The sequence below is a fragment of the Apteryx rowi genome, unplaced genomic scaffold, assembly GCF_003343035.1.
Source record: "Apteryx rowi isolate R43461 unplaced genomic scaffold, aptRow1 scaffold_45, whole genome shotgun sequence".
In the NCBI taxonomy this organism is placed as follows: Eukaryota; Metazoa; Chordata; class Aves; order Apterygiformes; family Apterygidae; genus Apteryx; species Apteryx rowi.
Genome location: NW_020450705.1, coordinates 2,323,966 through 2,346,079, shown reverse-complemented (window position 1 = coordinate 2,346,079; position 22,114 = coordinate 2,323,966). Strand labels below are relative to the sequence as shown.

Below are 22,114 nucleotides of genomic sequence, written 5' to 3'. Positions count from 1 at the left end.
GGGGTGGGGGAACGCGGCGCGCGCGCCGCAGCGTTGTTGCCTCCCCTTTGCCCCTCGCTGGTGACGTCATCCCCGGCACCGCCCGCCGGGAGGGCAGCGATTTGCATGTGATTTGCATGCGATTTGCATGGCGCGGGGCGGCGGGCGGGCGCGGGCGCGGCGCGCGCGGCCCCGCAGCCATGTCGGCGGCGCCCCGGCACGGCGGCCCGCCGCGGGGCAGGACCGGGCCCCTCCGCGGCGCCGAGAAGAAGTGCTGTGAGTACCGGCCGCCGGGCCGCGGCAGCGCCCTCCGCGGCCCTGCCCGCCCTCGGGTCACCTCAGCAGAATGGGGGTGGGGGGGAGGAGAAATAATATAAAATTTTAAAAATATAGATATTAAATGTAATTTTTATATGTATATATGCATATTTTTATATTATAGCTATATTTTAATTTTTAATATATATGTACGTATATATTTTTTAACCGGGATAATGCTGCTTGTGCTCCCGCTGCTTAAAAAAGCGTGATTTTCCTCAAAAAACCACCCCGTCGCTCCCCTCCGCTCCTTCCCGCCGGGCCGGTGTCGCGTGTGGGGTCGCGGCCGCCCCCGCTGCAGCCCCCCGCGCTCGCCCCCGGAGAGGACGGTGCCGGCGATGCCGCCGGGCGCCCGCAGGGATGCTGATGTGGTGCCGGGTGCGCGGTGATCCTTATCTTCACGCTGCTCTGCGATTTTTGTGTAAAAGTGCCTTTCCCCCCCCCCCCCTTCCGATCCAGTCGGTATTCTTGTATTGCTTAAACTCTCCCGTTTTATTTTACTTCTAGCCCCTGCACCTGACTTCCTTAATCATACATCTTTACTGTTTGTTTTTCTACCCCCTCGCAAGAGCTGCATCTCTCAAGTCACGATTTGTGAATTTGCTTTCTGTTTTCACCGAGAACGTGACCACGTTATTAACAACATCTTTCTTATGCCCTTGACAGCTCCTGCCTAATTTGCAAACATTTTTAATGCTGAAAGACGTGTATTAGTCACAGCGGTGCCCGGTTGCTGGTCTGCTTCATTAGCTAGCACCTGGGAGACCACGGAGTGGTCCCGCGGTCACTGACAGCGGCCGCTTAGACGCGGCGACACGACACTGAGTCCCTTGTCCGCTGCACACAGCGGCTGTTTGTGTCTGGTGGATGGGGCAGAGCTGGCGGAGCCGCGTCGTGGCTGGGTTCGGGCTCGGGCTCGCTCTTTGCTCTCTGACGGACTTTTTTTTTTTTTTTTTTTTTTTTTTTTTTTTTTTTGTTTTTTTTTTTTTTTTTTTTTTTTTTTTTGCAGCATGGGCTTCCTATATGACCAATTCTCCTACTCTGATCGTGATGATCGGCCTGCCTGCGCGAGGCAAGACTTACGTGTCCAAGAAGCTGACGCGCTACCTCAACTGGATCGGAGTGCCCACCAAAGGTGTGTGCGGGGTCCTGCGCTAGCCATCGAGCGTCGACGCCCGGCTCAGGGGGCGGGTGGTGAGACAGGGATCTGATTCTGCTCTTTGCCTAGAATGAAGCGAGATTTGCCTATGAAATACCATCAATCTCATTTGTTCCTTTTTTTTTGTGTGTGTGTGAAGTATTTAATTTAGGAGTATATCGCCGCGAGGCAGTGAAGTCTTACAAGTCCTATGATTTCTTCAGGCATGATAACAAAGAAGCCATGGAAATCCGGAAGTAAGTCTGCATCAGAGGGCCTGACCGGTCATCAACAGTCTGGTTATTCTAAGGTTTTTGCAGCATGTATTTCTGCGCAGTACAACTAACATTTAATGTCCACAAACAGCAATGGGAGTCGATACTGCAGCCCATTCAGTAACCCTGCCAAATGGTCTGTGCGTGGGGATGCCTTTTCTTAAGAGAAACTGAATGGCACAAAGAGCACAGACTATGAATGCCCAAAGATGAATAAAATATAAAGTAGATTAGATACAATTTGCTTATGATCCTATTAACTGACCAGGTAGGAGGCCTAGGGTTGATTTTTGCTCTCAAAATCTTCCTATGTTAGCATGAGGACACCCAAAGCTAGGACTCTGCAAAGAGTCTTTGACTACAGAAACAATAGAAGTGCTGTTAGAACAACGACAAGGGCATGGAAAATGGGAATTTGAAGAGGACTCAGCCCTGCAGAGCCTCCAAGGCTCCTGGAAAAATGTGGGGATGCCCCACAGGGACAGAGAGAGAGAAGATACTTAAATCTTTCCCCATATTAGTGCCAGAGCAGTGATTCAGAAGACTTGGAATCTGAATACTTTACATCAGCTGTAACAATACCTGTTTCTCTCCCGCAGACGGTGTGCCTTAGTGGCTCTAGAAGATGTGAAAGCTTATCTCATGGAGGAGTGCGGGCAAATAGCTGTAAGACATTTCTGGACTAAACCTATGGTGGTTTCACATCTGATTTCCTCAAAGCTGTCCAGGGGATTTGGTACCCTGACTGTAATATTTGGGGCTGATTTAAAAGCCTTAAATAAAATTGCTCATTGCTACTTATTTACTTTCTGGTAGGTGTTTGATGCAACCAACACAACTCGAGAAAGGCGGGATCTGATCTTAAATTTTGCTAAAGAAAATGCTTTTAAGGTAATGGTCTTGTATTTAATTTGTAATCAGAATTGGTTCACTGAGTTCCCCCGGAGTATTTCCCCTGTGCACTTTGGTTTGGTGCACGTGGTAACAGGTTTGGGCTGTTATCCCTGTAAAACTTAGTTTCTGTGCTTTGGAAATTGCCTTTGATTTCAGCCAAGAGCACTTAATTCACAAGGGTTCTGAGGAACATGGGATGTTTTTCTAAGGAGACTGGTAACAGTCATGAGCTGCAGTGAAAGAAGGGGAAAAATTTGGTTTGGGGGCAAAGCAGAGTGAACTAAATTCATCCCCAGGGTAATTCTGGTTGTTGTTGTTCTTTTGTTTTATTTGAGAGCTGTGTTGACATTGCTGCTCTTGAGTAGTAGCTCTTGATTTTTGATTCAAGATAGAGTTCTTGAGTCTCTGAAATATGTTTAATTGTCTTCTCTGTAGGTGTTTTTTGTGGAGTCTGTTTGTGATGATCCAGAAGTCATTGCTGCCAATATCCTGGTAGGTGGTGCGTTTTCCAGGGTCAGCTGACAGTATCCTACTGTAGGATATTTGATGTTTTTTGTGGAAGTTCACCAACTACTATAGCTTACAGGAACATGTGCAGATTGTTGGTAGTAGAGATATGCCTAACTCCAGGGAGGTTTCAATCCCAGTCTGAGCTTTACTGCATGTGTCCGTTACGTTTATGTTGGGCTGTTCTCTTGCTTTCGTTAGAAATTTCCTTCCCACTTCTGGTTACAACCAGGCGTGGTTGTAGTGTCCCAGCTTGTCAGCTTGGTGGCCCTCCCGTGAAGGGAAACCATAGGCCAAAGCTCTGTGGTTGTCACCTTGCTGTTCTAGTCCTGTGTGAAGCACTGGGAAAGGAGTATCCGTTTCTAACAATGTGTGCAGTCTAGTATGCATGAGAGCCTTGTTCTTATGTTTCACCTAGAATGTAAGCAGTTAACATTTGTAGGTTTGCAAAAATCAAAGGTGCAGTTATTTACATAAGGACTTGGAAATGAAATGAAGCCATGAAATGTTTGACCTTGAAGCATGATTCTATTGTCATGGGAAGATATGCAGTAAGTGGCTTGCAGGGGAAAAATAAAAGGCAAGTCAGCTGTGTTTGTACCGGGGGCCAAGTGCCACAGCGTGCCCTTTAGAATTGCCTTTTGTTTCCTTGCCAGGAGCAGGTTTTTCGCAGGGCAGTGTTAAACAATGTTTTTTTTGTTTCAAAATAGAAGAATAGTGTTATTCAGCATTGCTTTTGCTCATGTAAAGTTTGCTTAACTTTTACAAAGTGTCACTGTCTGTTGCTCAGGAAGTGAAAGTCTCCAGCCCAGACTACCCAGAGAGAAACAGAGAGAACGTGATGGACGATTTCCTGAAGAGGATAGAGTGCTACAAAGTTACTTACCAGCCTCTTGATCCTGACGAGTATGACAGGTAAGAAGCGACGTCCTACAGCGTATTTTGTCCTTGCTCATGTATTTGTGCGCAGGAGTGCTGCTTTGCTTTGTCACTTTTGTTCTCTGGCTCCGGATGCTGTAATGCTTGTGCTGAAGCCTCTGCTTTCCCAAAGTAAGATTGCTCATGAGAAGATGATACTCTCAGGTCCCAAGTGATTTGAAAGGATTTTTCTCTAGTGTATTGCAGTGTAATACAGCTCCTTGCTTAAACACAGCAGTTCAGTGTCTCCTCTGTCTGCTGAAGCTACCAAGCGGTAGTGCTGATGCCTTTATTACAGGATAAATAGCTAGATTACACCCGCATATGCACATGTTTCATTTTTAAAACCAGTCGTGTGGGTGTTCTTATTTTATGTTGACTCCAGAGATCTTTCCTTCATTAAAGTGATCAATGTGGGACAGCGGTTCCTAGTAAACAGAGTCCAGGATTACATCCAGAGTAAAATCGTCTATTACCTAATGAACATTCATGTCCAGCCGCGTACCATCTACCTTTGCCGACATGGTGAGAGTGAATATAATCTTGTTGGCAAGATTGGTGGGGATTCTGGTCTGTCACCACGTGGGAAGCAGGTATGTTTTTGGCAAAAGCCAGATTGCTGTATTTTTAAAGTGTCATGTGAACACAATCAGAACCTGGCTTTGCAGCTGATTCTTTGTGAGAGTGTGTAGGTACAGTCCTGTGGAGTTTGTTCTGGTCACGTCAACAAAGAGATCGGCCAGCCTCTCAACCAGAACCATTAAAATAATTCTTTTTAATTGCAGCAGTTACTCCTGCTATCTCCTGACCTCCTCTAACTTTTTCTAGTTTGCTCAGGCTCTTAAGAAGTTCATTGAAGAGCAGGAAATTGTTGATCTGAAGGTTTGGACAAGCCAGCTGAAAAGGACAATTCAGACAGCTGAGTCTTTGGGAGTCACTTATGAGCAATGGAAGATCCTGAATGAGATTGATGCTGTGAGTAAGGAAGCTGGAGGGGGAGAATGGCTCAGAAATACTGATTGAAGTCTTTGAGTTTTCTAGATTAAAATATAGTTTTAAAACAAATTCACCATAATAAACCTAGCTATTTCCTGACCATCAGTCAGGCCTTATAACCATATCCATGTATAATGCACTCCAGTCATCATTAGCATGAGGTGCAGAATAACTTGGTACGGAACTAAAAATGTCTATAACTGTTAGACCTTGCGGTAGAYGTGTCCAGCTGTTACTAAAATAGAAAATCAACACTCAGGATCCCAGGCACTTGCAACACCTGACTGTAGTACAGTCCTTATAGATGGTCAAAGGTTAATACTCCCACTGTAATTCTTTCAGGCAATAGAAATTGTAAGATTGTTGCCGTGGAAATGATCACTTGTTTTCATCCCTTGCAAACGTTTTGAAATAAAAACAAAGACCATGGCCCTGAAATGTAAACACGTTATCTTAAATTATAAACAAGAAAACAGTGGTAATAATTTATAGGAGAACATCTGTTAGTTTTCCTGGGTGATTTTGGCATTTCCATCTCACTCAGATGATTCGTGCTGTGCTCTCAAACTGATTGCTTTACCTTTTGGCACCTTGTTTTGGGGTCAGGGGAACAGGTTTCATCTGACCTCCAAAAAACCTCAGTGAACAATCCCTTGTCTTAGCGAGGCTCAGGCAGGTGGTTTAGATACAGGATCTCTTGCTCTTTTGGCTGTGGGGTTTGGCTGCATCTTAAGATGTCAGTATTTGCTTACACTGCAGATATGTTAAAAAGTGCAGGTAGTTCATCCTTTTCAAACCAGCCTGGGCGTAAGGTGACACGCAAGTGCTGATGTTCAAATTCCATATGGCTATGTCAGTTATGACACTTTTGTCACATAAATAAAGGGATTACTGATCCTAACCGCTTGCATTTTTTTTCCTGTTGCATTGTCTTGCATCTGTTGAAATGAACTTTGTTGTAACAAGCTCCGCTTCCTTCAGGGGGTATGTGAAGAAATGACCTATGCAGAAATTGAAGCCAAGTATCCAGATGAGTTTGCCTTGAGGGATCAAGAGAAATATCTTTATCGCTATCCTGGAGGAGAGGTGAAGATGCTTAGAAATAATAATAAAATACCATATATGTAGAACAAATACAGGATGTGTAGAATTGAAGGTTTTTAATTGATTTTAGCTTAATTCCTCCCAATAGTTATTTGAGAAATTGTTGAAAATATTAGGATCCCTGATTCAGTTTTAGGTGAAAAGTGTATTGATTTCCTTTATACTCCTGTGTAAATGGTACTGCTCAATCACGATAATAGAGCCACCTTATGACTCCCTTGAAACTTTTGTCTAATACAGAGGGGTTTCTGCATGGATCTCATCACTTGGCTGAGGCCAGACTTGTCACTGTGAAAAACAGTCCTGGGAAGAAAATGATTGTGGGTGGGGTATGGAGTCATTTCTGGTTTTACTTCACAAACCCTTTTAAATGTATAATTTAGTATTTTATTTGTTTTTCTTACTGCATTCATTAAAAGTTGAGTAATCTGAATCTTCCTGTAACCTGAGGTTTGCCAACATGAAATTTTACCTAGTGCTGTTTGTTTTGCTTTTCCTGTATTTACTGAATCATCCATGACTTCTGCATTTTAATATTTTAACTGACGTTTTCCTGAATGTGATGTTAAGTGCTGCTTCTGTTTTGAGACTCTGTTTATAAACCCTTGAAAAATTCCTGTGTTTTGTTTTCCAGTCCTACCAGGACTTGGTACAGCGCCTGGAGCCGGTAATTATGGAGCTAGAACGTCAGGGCAATGTCCTCGTTATCTCCCACCAGGCAGTTATGAGGTGCCTCTTGGCTTATTTTCTTGACAAGAGTGCAGGTACGAAAATAAACACATGATGTTAGAGGCTGGTTTATTTTTGCTTCCTATATAGAACTTTTGGGAGGGTGGCTTGTAATTACTGTTTTGATTTTTTATGAAGGAGAAGCTGCTTTAAAAAAAAGAAAAAAAAAAAGCAAAACCCACCCCCCAAAAACTGAACTTGAACCCTTGCATTTCAGCAGTACATGATGCTTTGCAAGAAGCTCTCTTTCCAAGATCACTGAAATGCGGTGGAAAAAAGACAGTTCAAGTCCTTTCCAAACATAGCCTGCTGCTTTTTCGCATGACCATTGTTTCTGGAACTGTTTCAACTAATATCATTTACATAATCTTTATAGGATCTTTTCCCCCCTTTTTTTTTATTTAAAGGAAAACACTTTCTGATAAGCCAGTAGTCTGTGAAGATTGTGAGGGTTGGCAATAGGTCTACACATTTGAGAAATGCATCTATTGGATGGTATACCGTACTGGAAATTAGTTCTCTCATCTGCTACTATTTCCTTTATTAATTTTCAGTGAGTCTCATAATTACTTTTGGGTTCAATTCATCCTTAATTTGCAAATAGAAATATTTGCTGGTTGGCATGGAGTTACATCTATTCATAGGCTCATATATTGTGGAAACAATACTGTTTAAGGTTATTCAGAGAAAGAAAATGATTAGCTAGCCTAAATGCCAGAATCTGTGGCAAAATCAAAATATTGTTTGGGGATATTGAAAACCAGCTAAATATAAGAAATTTGCCCTATGATCTTTATGATCTACAAAGCAGATAGTTAACTAACTCGAAGTGCTTGGGTTCTTGTAGCACTTTGCTGCAATATGTATATATATATATTTTTGTAGGTGTGCTGTTAGAGCTATTTCCTCTGGATGGCACTATACAATAAAAATAAAGTATACACTTGTTCAGATGGCTGCTTGCCCTGGGACGGGCACTGGCCCTAAAGGATGAAAATCTATGTCCTGTTGAAGTCGGGAAGGGTTAGCTACAGCTTGTGGTTGAGGGGTGGAGGTAGACGGTGGTCCCTAGGAGACTGTAGCATCTACAGCAGGCATCTGCGGTCACTGAGAGGATGCAAGCAGGGCACTGGGCAATGAGCTTGTGTATTTGAAATTAAATACGTGTTATCTGAAATACAAAGACCCCAGTCATGCCAGGAATTGATCCACTTGTCACACTTGAAGCATGTGATGCATCTGTTTGAACTCGATGAAACTACTGGGGGAGTAAGAGTTCGATCTGTGGCTTAGGCCATAGCAGAGTCTAGTCAAAGTTTAGTCCCACGTCTTTCCGGTTATCTTCTGTGTTCTCCTGGTTGCATGCAATGTTTAACTCCTCCTGGTTTTGTCCTAGATGAATTACCATACCTGAGGTGCCCCCTTCATACCATTTTCAAACTCACTCCAGTTGCATATGGTAAATATTTTCTTTTTCTGGTTTATGTGTGTGTGACTCTGATAGGCAAGTTTGTGTCTACGTGCAGCAGCAAAAGGACTTGCTGTAAATAGTTTAAGTAATATTTTTAATGTTATAAAAAGATACTGACCAGTGGGAGTTTTTTGAGGGGACAAGGGAGAGGTAAACATGTGACTTCTGATTTGTGTGTACATGAGTGTTCTCCCATGGCTTCTCTTTTAAATAAATGACACTTCTCTGTGGGTTTTGTTTGTTAACGTAGATGCCTGCTTGTTCCTCCAAGCTTGGATTCGTCTGTGCAGTGAAATAAAAATATTTATGTCTGTACATGCCATTCATATAACATGTGGCTGTCTGTAAGTTGTAGCTGTACTTTCACGGTGAAAGTCAAAAGTGGAGAGTAATTTAAGTGCAAAATCCTCTATTAATACAGGCTGAACTATTGTTTATTTATGAGTTTAATTTTTTAAAAACTAAACAAATTTATTTCTGCTTGCCTCATGAGCTGTTTTTGACAGTTTTTTAAAAATAATTGATTATAAAATAAAATACATTTCCTCCTGTAACTTTATCTTTCTTTTTGGTAAAGGTTGTAAAGTGGAAACAATTAACCTGAATGTTGAAGCGGTAAACACCCACCGCGACAAACCTTCTTTGAACTCAGTAAGTCCTTTTACCGAATTCTGGCTTTCAGTTCAGGCTTTTTCAAAATCTTTGCCTTCTTCAAAAATAAGTAAAACTCTAAAACAATCACTGTGTTAGCACCTGTTAGAAATGCTGACTTCTTTCAAGTGACCAGAAAGATATACTTTAGAAATATAGTCCCCAAAAGTAGAGCTAATTATATATTGAATTTATCAGATACTTAATTTGCTTCCAAAAACAGCAGGAGAGGCTTTTAAAAAACAGGATTGTCAAACTGAAGTCATTTTCATTAGGACACATATTTTAAATTCAGGGTCTTGGTCTCATTTTTTAATGAAGTATTTGTTGCTGATGCTTATTATTTGTATTAGAAATGTGATAATTTCAAAAAGACATGTCAAAATATTAGAAGAGAATTTTTTCTCATTACCTTCATGAGCTTTCTCTTGTTTATGAAGTCATAAGTAGCATTAGGCAGGGCTTTGAGGCCATTCAGATCCTTCAGGTATGTTTTTTTCTTGGTGGCTTTTATCAGCGTTTGTAGTCATCAGGACAAGGTTATTGCTGTGTCTGTGTTTTATGTAGAAAGTTAAAAGTACAAGATTCATTCATTAGTTAATTAAGTTGTTTGTAGTTACCGAGAGAACTAGAGATCTTTTTCCTTTACTCTTGTCTCTTCAGATTTCTTTTTTTTCTTTTCTTTTTTTCTTTTCTTTTCTCTTTTTTTACAAGTATTCTGTGCAAACAAAGACTTGGGTGAGACTAAACTACCTATCAAAATGTAGGGAGCAGAAGTAGTTTGGAGTCAAATTTATCTCCCTTAAACTATGAATCTTCTTATAGTAGTGGATACGTTATTGACTTTGGTGAATAGAGGCATTACACTAGTTTTATTTATAAAGTCCTGTCTCCTTGATTACTTAGATAAACATTCAGCCCTCTACTTTGTTCAGTAAAGCACATAAATATGTGCTAAATCTGTAGAAGTTGCTACTATTTTAGGTGCTCACTTTTACAAACATAGTTTTGTTTTGTTTTGCAGGGACAAATCTCTCATAGCAACTGTAGACATCAGGGGATGCTATTTAGCAATTGCCTGCAATTAGGCTCCCCCAATTAAAGGCCATGAACCAAACTTATACTATGTTAGCTCACAATAAATCCAATGCGAATGCATCACATTTTAAGTTTTTCTAGTACATTTCAGCTTTTAGCTGCCTTTCATCTTTGTAGGGGGGTTTATAAAGAGCTCCAAAGGTGAAAAGAATTCTTTGCTAATAGCTTCTGATAGTTACTTTTGCCTCCTAGCTTGAGGAAGACAGCACTAATAGCCCCATATGCCAACAGAATCATAAACAATAGATGGAAAAATCTGCACATGGGGTGATGGGCTTACAAAGCTAAAAACTGTCTGGCCACAAAATGTTAAATGAAGATATTCAGCAAGATTTTTGTGGCTAGTACCATTTTGGTGGTTTCTAGTTAAGGCATTTATTGCTTTGCTACTTCTATATGATTTCTGTGTTGAAATCATTGATGCTTGCTTGGAGAAGTTAGAAGCAGTTTCTGTCATTCTTTGCTTGCTTGGGCAACACACAGCTGCTTTGAAAATAAATACAAATATGGGAAAGTTGACTATTTGATTCTTTTTTTTTTTCCAAATTCCTTGTAAAAATAAGTAAGCAAAAACTCCCAAAGGGAAGTAAAACTGCTAAAAATGCACTCTTCTCAGTGAACTCTCTAAGCTAGACTAACCAATAAACTAGGTCATTTCCCATTGCTCTCTATGTACTCTGCTGGGCATACCACTCTGGGCAGCTTCGAGGAGGCGGCGGTTTAGTTCTGCTGTTGATGGCGCAGTGCTGCCACCACCCCGAAGGTTAGCCTGAAATTGGACTCTTGGAACAAAGCTTATGAGGGGTTTTGCTGACCCATAGCCTCTTCTGGTCCTGTGCGTAGAGGATTCAGTCTTTAGGCTTCTGTGAGCTTTGGTTTGATGCCTGTTGGTCTGGATTCAACGGCAGGCCTCAGCTCTGCGAGTTATGGCAGGTGGAAGATATCAGGAATATGCTGGTATGCAATATGATTTAAAATTGTGGTTCCACTTTTCATTCCTTGTGATATCCTCCATTTTCAATCAGAACAACCTTCCAAAGAGCCAAACCCCTGTAAGGATGAGAAGAAACAGCTTTACACCACTGGCCAGTGCGGACACAATAAAGCGCCCAAGAAATTACAGTGTTGGGAGCAAGCCTCTCAATCTGCTGGGGTCTTTCCTATTCCCGGAAGCTCAAGATGGGGCAGATCAGCCACGGCTGCAAGTCAGTGTCTGAGTGGTAACTCGCCTATGCTCTCCCTTCCCATGGCCGCTCCCCACTAACCCTTGACGTCACTCACCCACAGTTACCAGTGGTCCTGTTTGAAATACAAGCAGATCCCCCCTTAGTGTCTTGTACGCTATCCCTGTTCCCACTGGAAAATCATTCCAGATTACAGACTCCATGGTGGTACCAGAGGCTTAAGGAATCAGGCTCCATGCAGGTGAGTTTCCCTCAGGATAATAGGGTTTCCTGGCAGGCTGGTTAATTCTGACTGATATACTGCTTTCCAGCCAGAACTTAGTTGGAAAGAGTTATAGATATCCTGCTTGTCCAAATTCCATAAAATGAATGCAGCCAAGAGTTCCTCTAGCCCTAATGCAACTGGTTAGGAAATCTTTGTGCTCATAATTTTGTTGATGCCCCTTTTTTACAGATCCTCATGTCAGCAGCCTGTTGAACAAAATTAATTTGGGCTCCTGGTGTTCGGGTTAAAATTAAAAATTAAAACTGCTTTGTTTTTGACACTTAATGTTTCTTTTGGCTTAAATGCACATAGATCCTCATCAGTTTTGTCTGTGAAGACCCACTTGCTTGTATGAAATTGTATCTCTTTTTGCTAAATTAGAAGCTTTTCTGTGCCTGGTTTCTCCTCTCAGCCACTTCTGTCAAGGGTTGTGCGGAGGAGCCTACCAGCTCTAGCAGAGCAAGCTGCTGACTGTTGGCCCTGTTTCCCAGAGTTAACAGAGACGCTGCTTCTTCTGCCTGCTGACTATTGCAAAGGAGAGACCACAGACAGAGCTGGCTGTACATTGCTTTCTGTCGCACAAGACAGATAGGAGTCATGCGAGGGAATTAGCAGTGGTCTGGCTGGGTTCCTCATGCATTTTGTTCCTCTCTTTAGAGACAGCTATCATTACTAAAGCAATTCTTTCCACTGCTCAGGGTTTGAAATCAGTATGCCCTGGGCTTGATGGAAGCCTCTGTAGCAAGACAGGAAACCTCATTTTGGACTTTCAGACTGTGTTCCTTGTCTGTAGCATCAGGACAACTCAGTGCAGTGAAAACCTTCCCTTTAGTAGGGCAGCCTAGTGTGGCTCTTTTGTAAGGGATTTGATTTTATTTTTAATTCACCATGGAGAATAATAGTTTTAATCTTGGACATTTTACAGCTTAATATTTTTCAAGCTATTTAATAAGCCCTGCTTCTCCTGTTCTCTTTCTTCCTGTTAGCAGGTTAAATGGTCAGAAAATAAAAGAAGGGACCATGCAGCAGAGGTGAATGTTGCTGCTGTATTCATATTTGGTGAAGATAAGCATGAAGCTTAGACATCTTCAAAATCCCAGGGCTTCAGTAGGAACTAAGTCACAGACAGGGCTTCTGACCTTTGCATTAGATGCAAATTTGGCCGATAACTGTTACTTAGTATATGAAGAGTCACTGGTGGAGAGGAACCTGACCTTGGGAAGTCCTGAATACTCTTCATTTGCACGGCAGAGAGCTCTCAGGAGGTCATTAACCCAACCCATAATCAGGACTGTGTATTTGTACACAACCTGCTAGGAAGCTAGGCCTAGAGTTTAGCCTTTATTTAAACAAAATAAATTCACAAAACTTAATGTTACTATATTGGGGGAGAGGGGGTTAGAAATAACTTTTTCCATTTGAAGTTTCTCTTTATTCATGAGCATTTACTAGGCCTATTTTCAACCCAAGAACTGCAAAAAGGGTTGGTCCACAGTGTAAAGCCAGTAAGTGCAGAGTGGAAGTCTGTGTGCTGGCTCTATGTGCATGCTCAGCGTTTACACTTTCAACTTCTTAAACTTTTGTGAAAAAATCAGGTCCTTTGATGGTTTCTCAAGTTGCACAGCCCCAAAACAGAGATCCCCTGCTCATACCCAAACTGCTCACTGTTTGTAATTATAGTGTTTGTAATAGTAATGTTTTAGCATTTAAAATGTTGAAACTTAGGAGCATTTAAAAATCATCTCTTCTTGAGTCAGTGTGGACAGTAGTGAAGTGTGCAGTTGTGAAAATTCTCACCTGAATGGAGCCATTTAGATGAGTGTGCCGCGCAGAAGCTGGCCGGGTGACTGAACATCGCTGGTGCCTTAGCGTGAAATTTCCATGACTTGTATCAGCTGCTGTTCTGACAAGTCTGCAGCGATCGCTCCCTAGTGTGGAATCCTTGGGGTTGTTTCACTTCTTTCCTCATTTGCTTCAGTATTTTTACTATTATTTTTAAATCTTCGTTAAAATGCAGTATGAGCTATCTTGTGCTGTTTCTTTTTCCTTTGCAGCCTCAAGTGGGAAATGCTTGCCTGTGAGTACCACTGAAAACAGCTTGTATGTACTTTCTCTGTTTTGTTTTACTAAGTAGGAATTCTCTTGATTAAAGTTGCATGGGATCTCCTTTGGGGGAAGACAGATTAATGCATGGAGCAGAAGACAGTCTTTTGCTATATAATAATCCTGTCATTAAGAGGGCCCTTAATGGGTGAGGAATCTTCTGTGAGGACCAAGGCCCATTCTTGCACTTGCTGGTGCATAGTATTTGTGTTGGCTGTCTGCAAAAGAGTGCATTTCACCCCAAACTTGCACAGTCCCTGGACCAGGAGACTAACATCTGAAGCCTTAAATTCTCTCTTGGAGTTAACTCTCAGACTTACTTAATACTCAATAACTTCAGAGTTATACCACAGGATGTTATGTTTGTGTAGTGAAGGGGCTGACAGTTGTAATTTGTATTTGATTTTATGCCCAGTCCCCAACTGTGATAAATAAGAGGTCTGCAGAGAGGTTGATGGAATACAGCCTTCCACAGGACTTAGCATGAGCACTACTAGACTGAGTAACTTAGCTCATGTACTGACTAGCTCTGAGTCCTGGGTAAGTCTCCTACCTGCTTGGCTCTCCTCTGCCGGTAACAGGGATATGGTGATATCTGTCACAGGGATTTTGCAAGGATCATTCATTCATAGCCTGTATGGGAGTGCTGCTGTTCACGCTCGGTTTCCAGTGACTTGAGGAGAGTTAACGGACGTTAGCGCCATGGAAGGAGGTTCTCAGAACCTCTCTGTATGGGGAGCATGTTTGGAAAGCAGTTTTGTGAATGAGATTTGTTGTGTTAGTTGCAAGTGTCATCATGTCTCCTCACTGTCACATCCCGTTGGAGGGGTATTTAAATGGGGGTGAAGAGTACGGGACTGTGCCTCTTTCCCACACCCTACAAAGAGAACGTTTAATTCTGTTACCCCTTCTTTCCAGGGAGCCAGCAAGCATCACCTGTGAGACCTTGGTTTCTATGTCGGCCTCTGAGTGAGGCAGTCAAATGAGAGGCCTTTGGTGCCCTGTACAGAGCGGCCAGGACATTACCCTTGCTTTGCAATGCGCCCGTGTTGCTCTCAAGCCACCCTGCTGGCCTCGAGGCCTGTTCCTGCTCTGATGCCTGGGGCAATGGCTGTTGCAAATGTTAATGCAGCCCCTTGCTAAATTTGCCACACGTTTCAGCTCGTACAGCGCATCAGTGTTGAAGCTCTTGTCTTGTAGAAGCGTGGTGTTGCAACTTGAGGTACTTTATTTGTGGGGCTGGCTATACTAGACAGAATTTCACTGTACTGAGCTATGGGATGGCCCTTAGCAGATGTGTGACTGATACATGGTTCCTGCAATATATTTGCTTCCTCGTCTGTGTGGTAGTATGCTTGCCGCATGCATTGGTGATAACGTATCTAGCAAACCATAGATTGCTTTTTACCAGTCCCTGAAGCCTTTTTGTCCTGGAAGGCTTTGTGCGTTTTATCTACTCTGCTGTAAACGTTAGTCTTTTGATAACCTTGGGGTGCAAGTGGAAGGTGTCCTGTGCCCGTCCAGCTGTTACGGAAAGAAGTCTTCCTCCGTTCAGGAATGGTTGACTCTATGCCTGGGAAGCACTTGACATGCAACACTGTCTTGACTGCTGCACTAAAGGGATGGCGTTGCCTGAGGGTATATTCTGAGATGAAACAAACCATTCGCCTGTAAAGGGCACAGGTATCAGAGAAAGGCCTTCAGACCACGCTCTGTATGGGCTGCCGGAGACGAATCCTGAGTTGAGTTCTTGCTGGCAAAACATTAAGCTCTGCTCCCATGCCTGCCTCTGACCTGTGGCTTTGGGCAAATCGTCTAACCTTCTGATGCTTTGGTTTCAAATTCAAAGGTAGAACTGGATTTAATGTAAAAAAGTTAAAACAGTAGTTCATAGCTCGTTCAGTTTAGGAAGATTAAGGTTTCATTAGGAAGATTCCTGTTATTTCCCTCAGATGCAGGATGCAAAAAACCTGGAATGCTAAGACGCAGGTCTTGCAGCTTTAGGATATGACTGGCATCTCTTTTCAAGCAAGGAAGGGTGCAACTTCATATTGAGATGATGGAAGTAAAATTTGTCTCCAGGTAATGTTCTTCCAGGTCTGAGAAGCTTTCACTTGAATGTATTTGACAGTTTGAAACTTCAAATTTTGAATTTCATTACACTTTGTTTTTGAAGTAAAGCTCGTCCAGTGTTTTTTCAATACAACTCTGCTGTCTTTTTCTACATAGCTAGTTTTTGTACACATTTCTTAAGATAGAAAACTATGTCATTGGTCCTAAATTCATGTGTCTTTTGGTCTCCTATTCTCTCCAGTTTGTGATAGAATTTTTAATAATGTTACAGAGAAATTTTACTAAAATGACAGAGCGGTGTGGCTGTTCTGCCAAAGCTGCAGTAGCGCACAAAACGTCAAGCCTGCACATTGTTCTAGTGTTTCATACGTTCGGGTGGCTGCTTTGGGTATTGTTGAAAAAGTTGCCATGCAGAAATGGCACATTCCTCCTGCTTTGCCTACCTCCATAGGTTTCAGAGTCTTTAATGCTGAAGATGAGGGGAAAAGGAGGAAGAATGTGGGATGGGGGAGCCTGTGTGCTGATGTATAGTTGTTCCTGTATTGACTAACTTTGTTTTAGAGTGAAGTCACAGAAGAGTTTTCCCCAGGCTGAATAGCAAAGCCTTGCTTACCCCTTCAGCTTTGCCTTTSTACTCTGAACCAGCAGAAGCTATATGTTTAGAAATAAATGTATATGCCAGCTTTGCACACTTCCTTTTCTAAGACTGCACTCAAGTGTTTGTTCTTCCTCTATGCTTAAAAAAATAAAAAGTTCCTAGGAGGATTTGTGGATAAGCGAAGGGAACTTGGTTCAACTTCCTTGATTCCAGTACAAACCCCCTCCTTTCTTAGTGATGTTTTGCTTGAGAAAATACTGTATGAGCAGCTATTATAGATCAATTCTATATCTGATGGCAGTTTCTCTCTCTTTTTTTTTTTTTTTCTTCTCTCTTTTACATGTCAAGTGAATTGTTGGGAAAGCTGTTTAGTTTTTTAAATCACAACTGGAAAGTATATATGGTCTGAAAATTTCCTGAATGTTGGATTTTAAGTCTTGATGCCTACTGTTAATTGTCAGCAAATTGGTGTGTGAGTTGTGTTATTTCTTTATTGCAAAACACTGATGGTTATGTAACAAGGCAACTTGCACATATTGGTTTACATACAGTTTGCGGTCTCCAAAAACGCTGCAGCAGAGCAGAGTGGTGCTTAACATGTGCAGCTCAGATCCCTTTACAGTGTTTTCTGTGCTTGGGCTATAAGACATCGAATGAACTACAGCTGCTTTAGAAAATCCTGGCTGTCAGATTTTAACTTGTAAGATTGTGCATCTGTAAATATGTAATTCACTTCTACTGACATGAGTGCATTCTTGGGTTTTTTTCTGAGCATCAATGAGGCATTGGAAGGAGTTTAATCACAAAATTGAGAGTATTTTATGTGCTTAATATGCAAAACGATTACTGTAATGTTTCTTAAATATGTCTTAGAAATGTATTTTCCTCTGGAGAAGATAAATAAAACTAAGTAACCTTGAGTAACAACTCTGCTTCATTATTGCCGGCCTTTCTGTGAGATACTCCAAAAAACCTTAATATACTTGGTCTCGGGTGTAAGACTACAGTAAAACCCTACCTTTGGAGTTTTACCAGAGGTTAAAGAATGATGCAAGGTGTGAAACAATTCAGAGTTCTTGTCTGAAAGCATGAAGTTCAAGTCCATCTCCCAGGCAAAACTGCTGAGTTGAAATAACACCTTGTGGTTCTCCTGCCTCACCCTGGGAAGCAGCGGGGTGTGCAAACCTGCGAGGGTGACCGGCGTGAGGGGCTGCTCGGAGGTCTCCGTGCCTCACAGGAGGGGATGCAAAGGAAAGCTCTGTGGGACTGCCTACAAATAAGAATTTCAGCAAGAAATTGTCTGTTCAGACAGAAGTCAATAAATAATTTCTCGGGTTATCATAGGCAAATTATTAGTAGAATAATTATGTGAAGTTGTTTGGGCTCTTCTCCAGCCGACTGCTAGGAAGTGACTGTTTTTCTGTCTGTCTTTAGCTGGTACTAAGCTGAGCTGTGCTGTCAGTGTGGATTTTAGTGGTTTATCATTTCTTGATTTTTTTTTTTTTTTTTTGCCTTGTTATAATCTGTACAATTTATTTTTATTTGTAGAGGATGGCTGGTTTAACGGTGTAGAGGTTTCTGGTTTCATCCTGAACATGGCTGAGATTTCCACAGATACCCTCATGGGCAAAAAATCTCCTCCTGGGACTTCCGTGCCTTGTGACTACTGGAACCAGCGTGTTGCCTGGAGCCGCCATCCCCAGACATCTGGAAGCACAGTGAGCCATTTGGCACTTCGGCCAGTAACGTTGTTTGAAATACATTTTAAAGCTTATCTGTGATTTTTTTTTTCCTCTTTCTTTTTGAATGCTGAAATGTCTATCAATGGGATTGAAGAAAACTTATTATGAAGATTTTCAAGTTGCTTTTAACGTTCGTGTGTGTGTGTGCGCGTGCATTTTGGGCAGTGGGGCAGTGTGTGGTCTAGTGTATTCCTGTCCTTTCTCGAGGAAAGTATATACTGCTTGGTCCTGTGAACTTATTCTGGAGTTTTAAAATAGTTTCTGATGTCTCTCTTCCTGCTTAGCTGGAAAAAGTAATTGCAGTACATCAGGACAAAATGGTCAAATTCATACTTGCTGAAGTAGCTTCTGTTTGGAAGATTTGTTCTCATCAGACCTAATGTCCAAGTTTTTATTTAATTCTCACTGTCTTTCAAGTTCAAGCACAGTTACTCAGTGTTATTTAACTATTGAAAGAGCTCCAGATATCATTTGATTTTGCTTTGATGACTTTTTTGATTTGAATCTCCAGATCTGAACATGTTCTTATATTTTGGGAAGGGTTTTTGAATCTAGCACAGCAAAAGGCACTTGTAAGATCAGGTAATCTTGTGAAACTTATCACACTGAGGAGCAAAAGGGAATAAAAGCGTATGTTGTCCTATAGAAATAGCTTAGTTACCAGTGCTGTTCAAATCTTGCTTTAGCTTTGCACCCTGTTTTAAGCCTCATCCTATTGCTTGTTTTCCTAGGTTTTGCGGAAGCTTTTCTGTCTCTTCCAACAGAAACTTGTCTCATTTTGTTCCTTACTGTGTCATATGAGTTCCTAGATTCTATATTTACTGTCCTATTCTACCTACCTTAGCCAAAACCTCTGAAAATAAGTGTGGATGTATGTGCCTGCATGCTCCCTTGTGAATAACTGCATCCACAGGGCTTAACTTGGGTTGCAGAGAAAAGTTGAGTAACATTCATTATGAAAAGTGTTTTCTACTTTTCAAGTTATTTTTGGTTTCAGAAGTTATTGAGGAATGTGGTACGTCAATGAGTTGTAAAAGGTATTTTCTCTTTTCAACTGGGATCTCAGTTTCTTTGCAATACAATGAAACAACATGCTGGAAAATCAGAATATAGTTTTCTGTTCAGTGTCTAGGAGCAGGAGGGCCATGCATTTAGGATTTGTAAGAAGCAAATGATTTTTATGGCACTTCTTAATGTACCAGATTTTAGGGTTTTTTTTCAACTTGGATCTGAATGAACTGTGAAAGTTAGTGATTTATAATGCTGCCTATCATACAATTTAAGCTGTTCTAGTATATAGCACGTAGATAGTGAAACTTATCTGCAGCAAAGCTAGTGTGATGGCTGCTACTTAAATCCCCATGCATAGGTGTGGGTTAAACAACACCCCAACTTTTATAGCTTTCTCCCATGTATCTTAACTTGTGTTTAGGTAAACTCCATTTTTTCTCACTCCTACTATTCTCCTTGTAATAAAGGCAAAATTGTCAGACTTGGAATCCTAGAATTAAGTAAAGAAATGAGCATTTAGGTACCTAAATGGGAAACCAGTTTTTATTAGCTGTTATACCTGTTGTTTCCAATGACTTCAGCAGGATTTATAGGAGCCCCAGAATTTCTGGGATCAAAATCGCTTGTTTTAAATGTGTAAATAAATGTTGGACATACCTAAAGTAGGTGTGTATGCTTGAAAAATGTAGACCAGGAAGTTTAAATAAAAAAGAGCCTCTTTTTTGCCGTTACTGCCAAGGAGCTCAGCAGTCCGGAAGCCTGAGGTTTACCATGGAATTTTGAGAGCTCAAACCCAATTGTTTTAATCACCCCCAGTGTTTTAACTCAGTAACGCTGTGATAGAGGGGGCCGCATCAATGGCCCAGGCACTAATCCCAACATCTTAGGCTCTATGAGGAACTTAAATGGTGTGTTGGTCTTAGGCAATTACTCTGTAGAGAGATGAAACTCAGAGTGGGTGAGAAAGTTGGGGGGTTTTTTATTAGTTTTGTTCCTCAGGATCTTTCCACTGAAATGCAGGCTTGTTGCTGCCTTCTGCAAGGGTAGCATCATGACTTCTTTGTTTTTAAATTTTATAGTGCTTAGAAATAAGCCAGGAAAAGGGGAAAGAGAAAATATTGTGAAGGAAGAGATTTATAGTCTGTTGCATAGTAATATTCACTGTCACTTTCCAGAGTAATCCTCTAAATGCATGAACTCGCACCTGAACAGTCTGGCTGCTTCTAGCAATAAATCTTCCTGCTATACAGGAAAGATGAATAGAAATGTACTGTAAGATATTTATGCGCAATATGCTGTAATAACTTTACACAATGCTAAGAAGTTAATTATATTTGTGTCATTGAGTAGTTAATGGTTGTAACAAAACAAATATATATTTTTACATGCCAGAATTCATGAATGTAGCTGCTAATATGTTGGCAGTCCTAACTCTTTAATCACTGCTAAAACTCCATTCTGCGACAGAAATTTTGGATCCCTGACTTCGGGTCCTGTATTCTTATCCAGTAGCTACTTGCTTGGGCAGCAGCCTTATTGGCAGTAGTCTCCTGGGCCGTATCTACAGAAGTCAGAATACGTGCCTCTGTGCTTTAGTTAAAGCCTAAATACAGTTCTGTTCTCCTTTATTTTAACTTTCAAAAGGTGTAAATGTGTGTCCGTCAAGCAGAGCACTGGCAAATGTGCGGTGATCTCTGTCCTTTGCGGTGATCATATACTCATCGTGGTGGTGCAGGTGAATAATAACTGTGCCTGACATTACAGCTTGCAAGTTCTCCAGAGCATTGGTGGTTGGGATTGGGCAATGCCAGAGAGCGCACAGATCTCCCCAGCCTGAAACCCGCTAGCAAGTGTTTTGTGCCAGGTATTTCCCTGAAATCACCTGACTTTCATGACATTATTCATGCAAATACTCCAGAATAAATAAAGATTGCACAATTTACCTGAATGTGAAGATTAGACAAGAGGCTTGCGCTTTCAGTTACACCAGAGTTGTCTTCCTATGCTAAGCAGATACAGGGTGTGTTCAAAACACTATAGTAGTTTATAAAGAATTGTATTTAGCTGTGTGATAAATGGACTTGTCTACTTCGTTAGCATTGCACCAAGAGGAGATTTCCCCTGACTTATCTCTATCCTTATTTACTAAATGTAGCAGCATGCACTGCCTGGTGCTAAAAGCTGTCTGCCTGGCAGGACCGTCCGTTAAGATATGCACTGCTAACTTTGCATTCATGGGGCTGCAGTTCAGGGGCTTGCTGGCATGTCATCTTTAGATCTTGTTTTAATAAAAAAATGTTTGTGATCACTCCAGTGAAATCCTTTCAATCTCTGCTGTCGAGGATGGGGAGAATTGAAATGTGAGGAAAAAGGCTTAAAATAAAACCAGTCTTGACTAGCTTGAAGTTGAGTATTCTTGCTGTGACATTACAGCTGCTGTTTCTCTGTAACTCTTCCCCTTCCAGTCATCCCTGGCAGCTCTGTTTGTCCTTGCGTCCTTCTCTCTCCTGTTTTGTGACGGCTAATGATGTTAAGAGCTCAGCACAGCCATTCCCAGGCCCCAGGGCTGAGTGCTGCAGGAACGACCTTGAGAGAGAGGTATGAGAGAGAGGTATTGCCTTCAGTACTTGCAGCAAATGCCTGTATATGAAGGGAGCTGAGAGGTTCCTGTCCCAGATGATTGTGACCTGCTTACCTAAACTGCTCTGGAAGAGTGCTGCAGATGCCACCTCTGCTGTTTCTGTCCAGCTGTTCTTTTGTCTCTGTCAGGTAGTGAACACTGTTTGTAAACTGCATCTCTGTATTTAATATTTGGTGAGATGGATGTTCCGTGTCTGCTTGGAATTTTGCTACCTTATGGCCTACTGCTGATTTTTTATTTTTTATTTTTTTTAGGTTAAATAATACAGTATATGCAGACTTGTCTTGCTGTATGTTGTGTACTCTTGGCACTTAGGCACAAATATCACATGAGCTTTTATTTGCAATAAAAAGATTTTAAAAACCCTTGTTTCCCCTGTTATTTTCCATCAGCGTTTGCTATAACTATCTGTATGGTCT

The 22,114-nt window shown here is 41.6% G+C and overlaps 2 protein-coding genes across 14 annotated transcripts in view; both read left to right on the top strand.

Annotated features, from left to right (window-relative positions):
- Positions 1 to 179: 179 nt before the first annotated feature.
- PFKFB2 (6-phosphofructo-2-kinase/fructose-2,6-biphosphatase 2) lies at positions 180 to 22,060 on the top strand. Of its 13 annotated transcripts, none has more exons than XR_003255394.1 (18): positions 180 to 255; positions 1,307 to 1,432; positions 1,596 to 1,692; positions 2,310 to 2,376; positions 2,527 to 2,601; positions 3,040 to 3,096; positions 3,902 to 4,026; positions 4,415 to 4,622; positions 4,858 to 5,004; positions 6,007 to 6,111; positions 6,764 to 6,893; positions 8,255 to 8,317; positions 8,907 to 8,980; positions 11,104 to 11,283; positions 11,366 to 11,503; positions 13,582 to 13,604; positions 17,850 to 18,043; positions 20,819 to 22,060. XR_003255394.1 is itself a non-coding variant. In XM_026077124.1 (17 exons), the coding sequence occupies exons 1-17, from the start codon at positions 180 to 182 to the stop codon at positions 17,863 to 17,865; spliced, it is 1,707 nt and encodes a 568-aa protein (XP_025932909.1). In that variant the 3' UTR covers positions 17,866 to 22,060. The 13 variants fall into 13 exon arrangements, 11 of the variants coding, with proteins under 11 accessions (XP_025932909.1, XP_025932908.1, XP_025932911.1 ...); XR_003255393.1 differs by having other exon boundaries at positions 17,850 to 20,918; positions 21,520 to 22,060; XM_026077124.1 differs by having other exon boundaries at positions 17,850 to 22,060.
- Positions 17,935 to 22,114, top strand: part of LOC112971645 — a 90,347-nt gene continuing 86,167 nt past the window's right edge. Inside the window, exon 1 of the mRNA XM_026077246.1 lies at positions 17,935 to 18,019. The gene's annotated coding sequence lies outside the window, so the exon portion shown is untranslated. The remainder of the gene's footprint in view (positions 18,020 to 22,114) is intronic.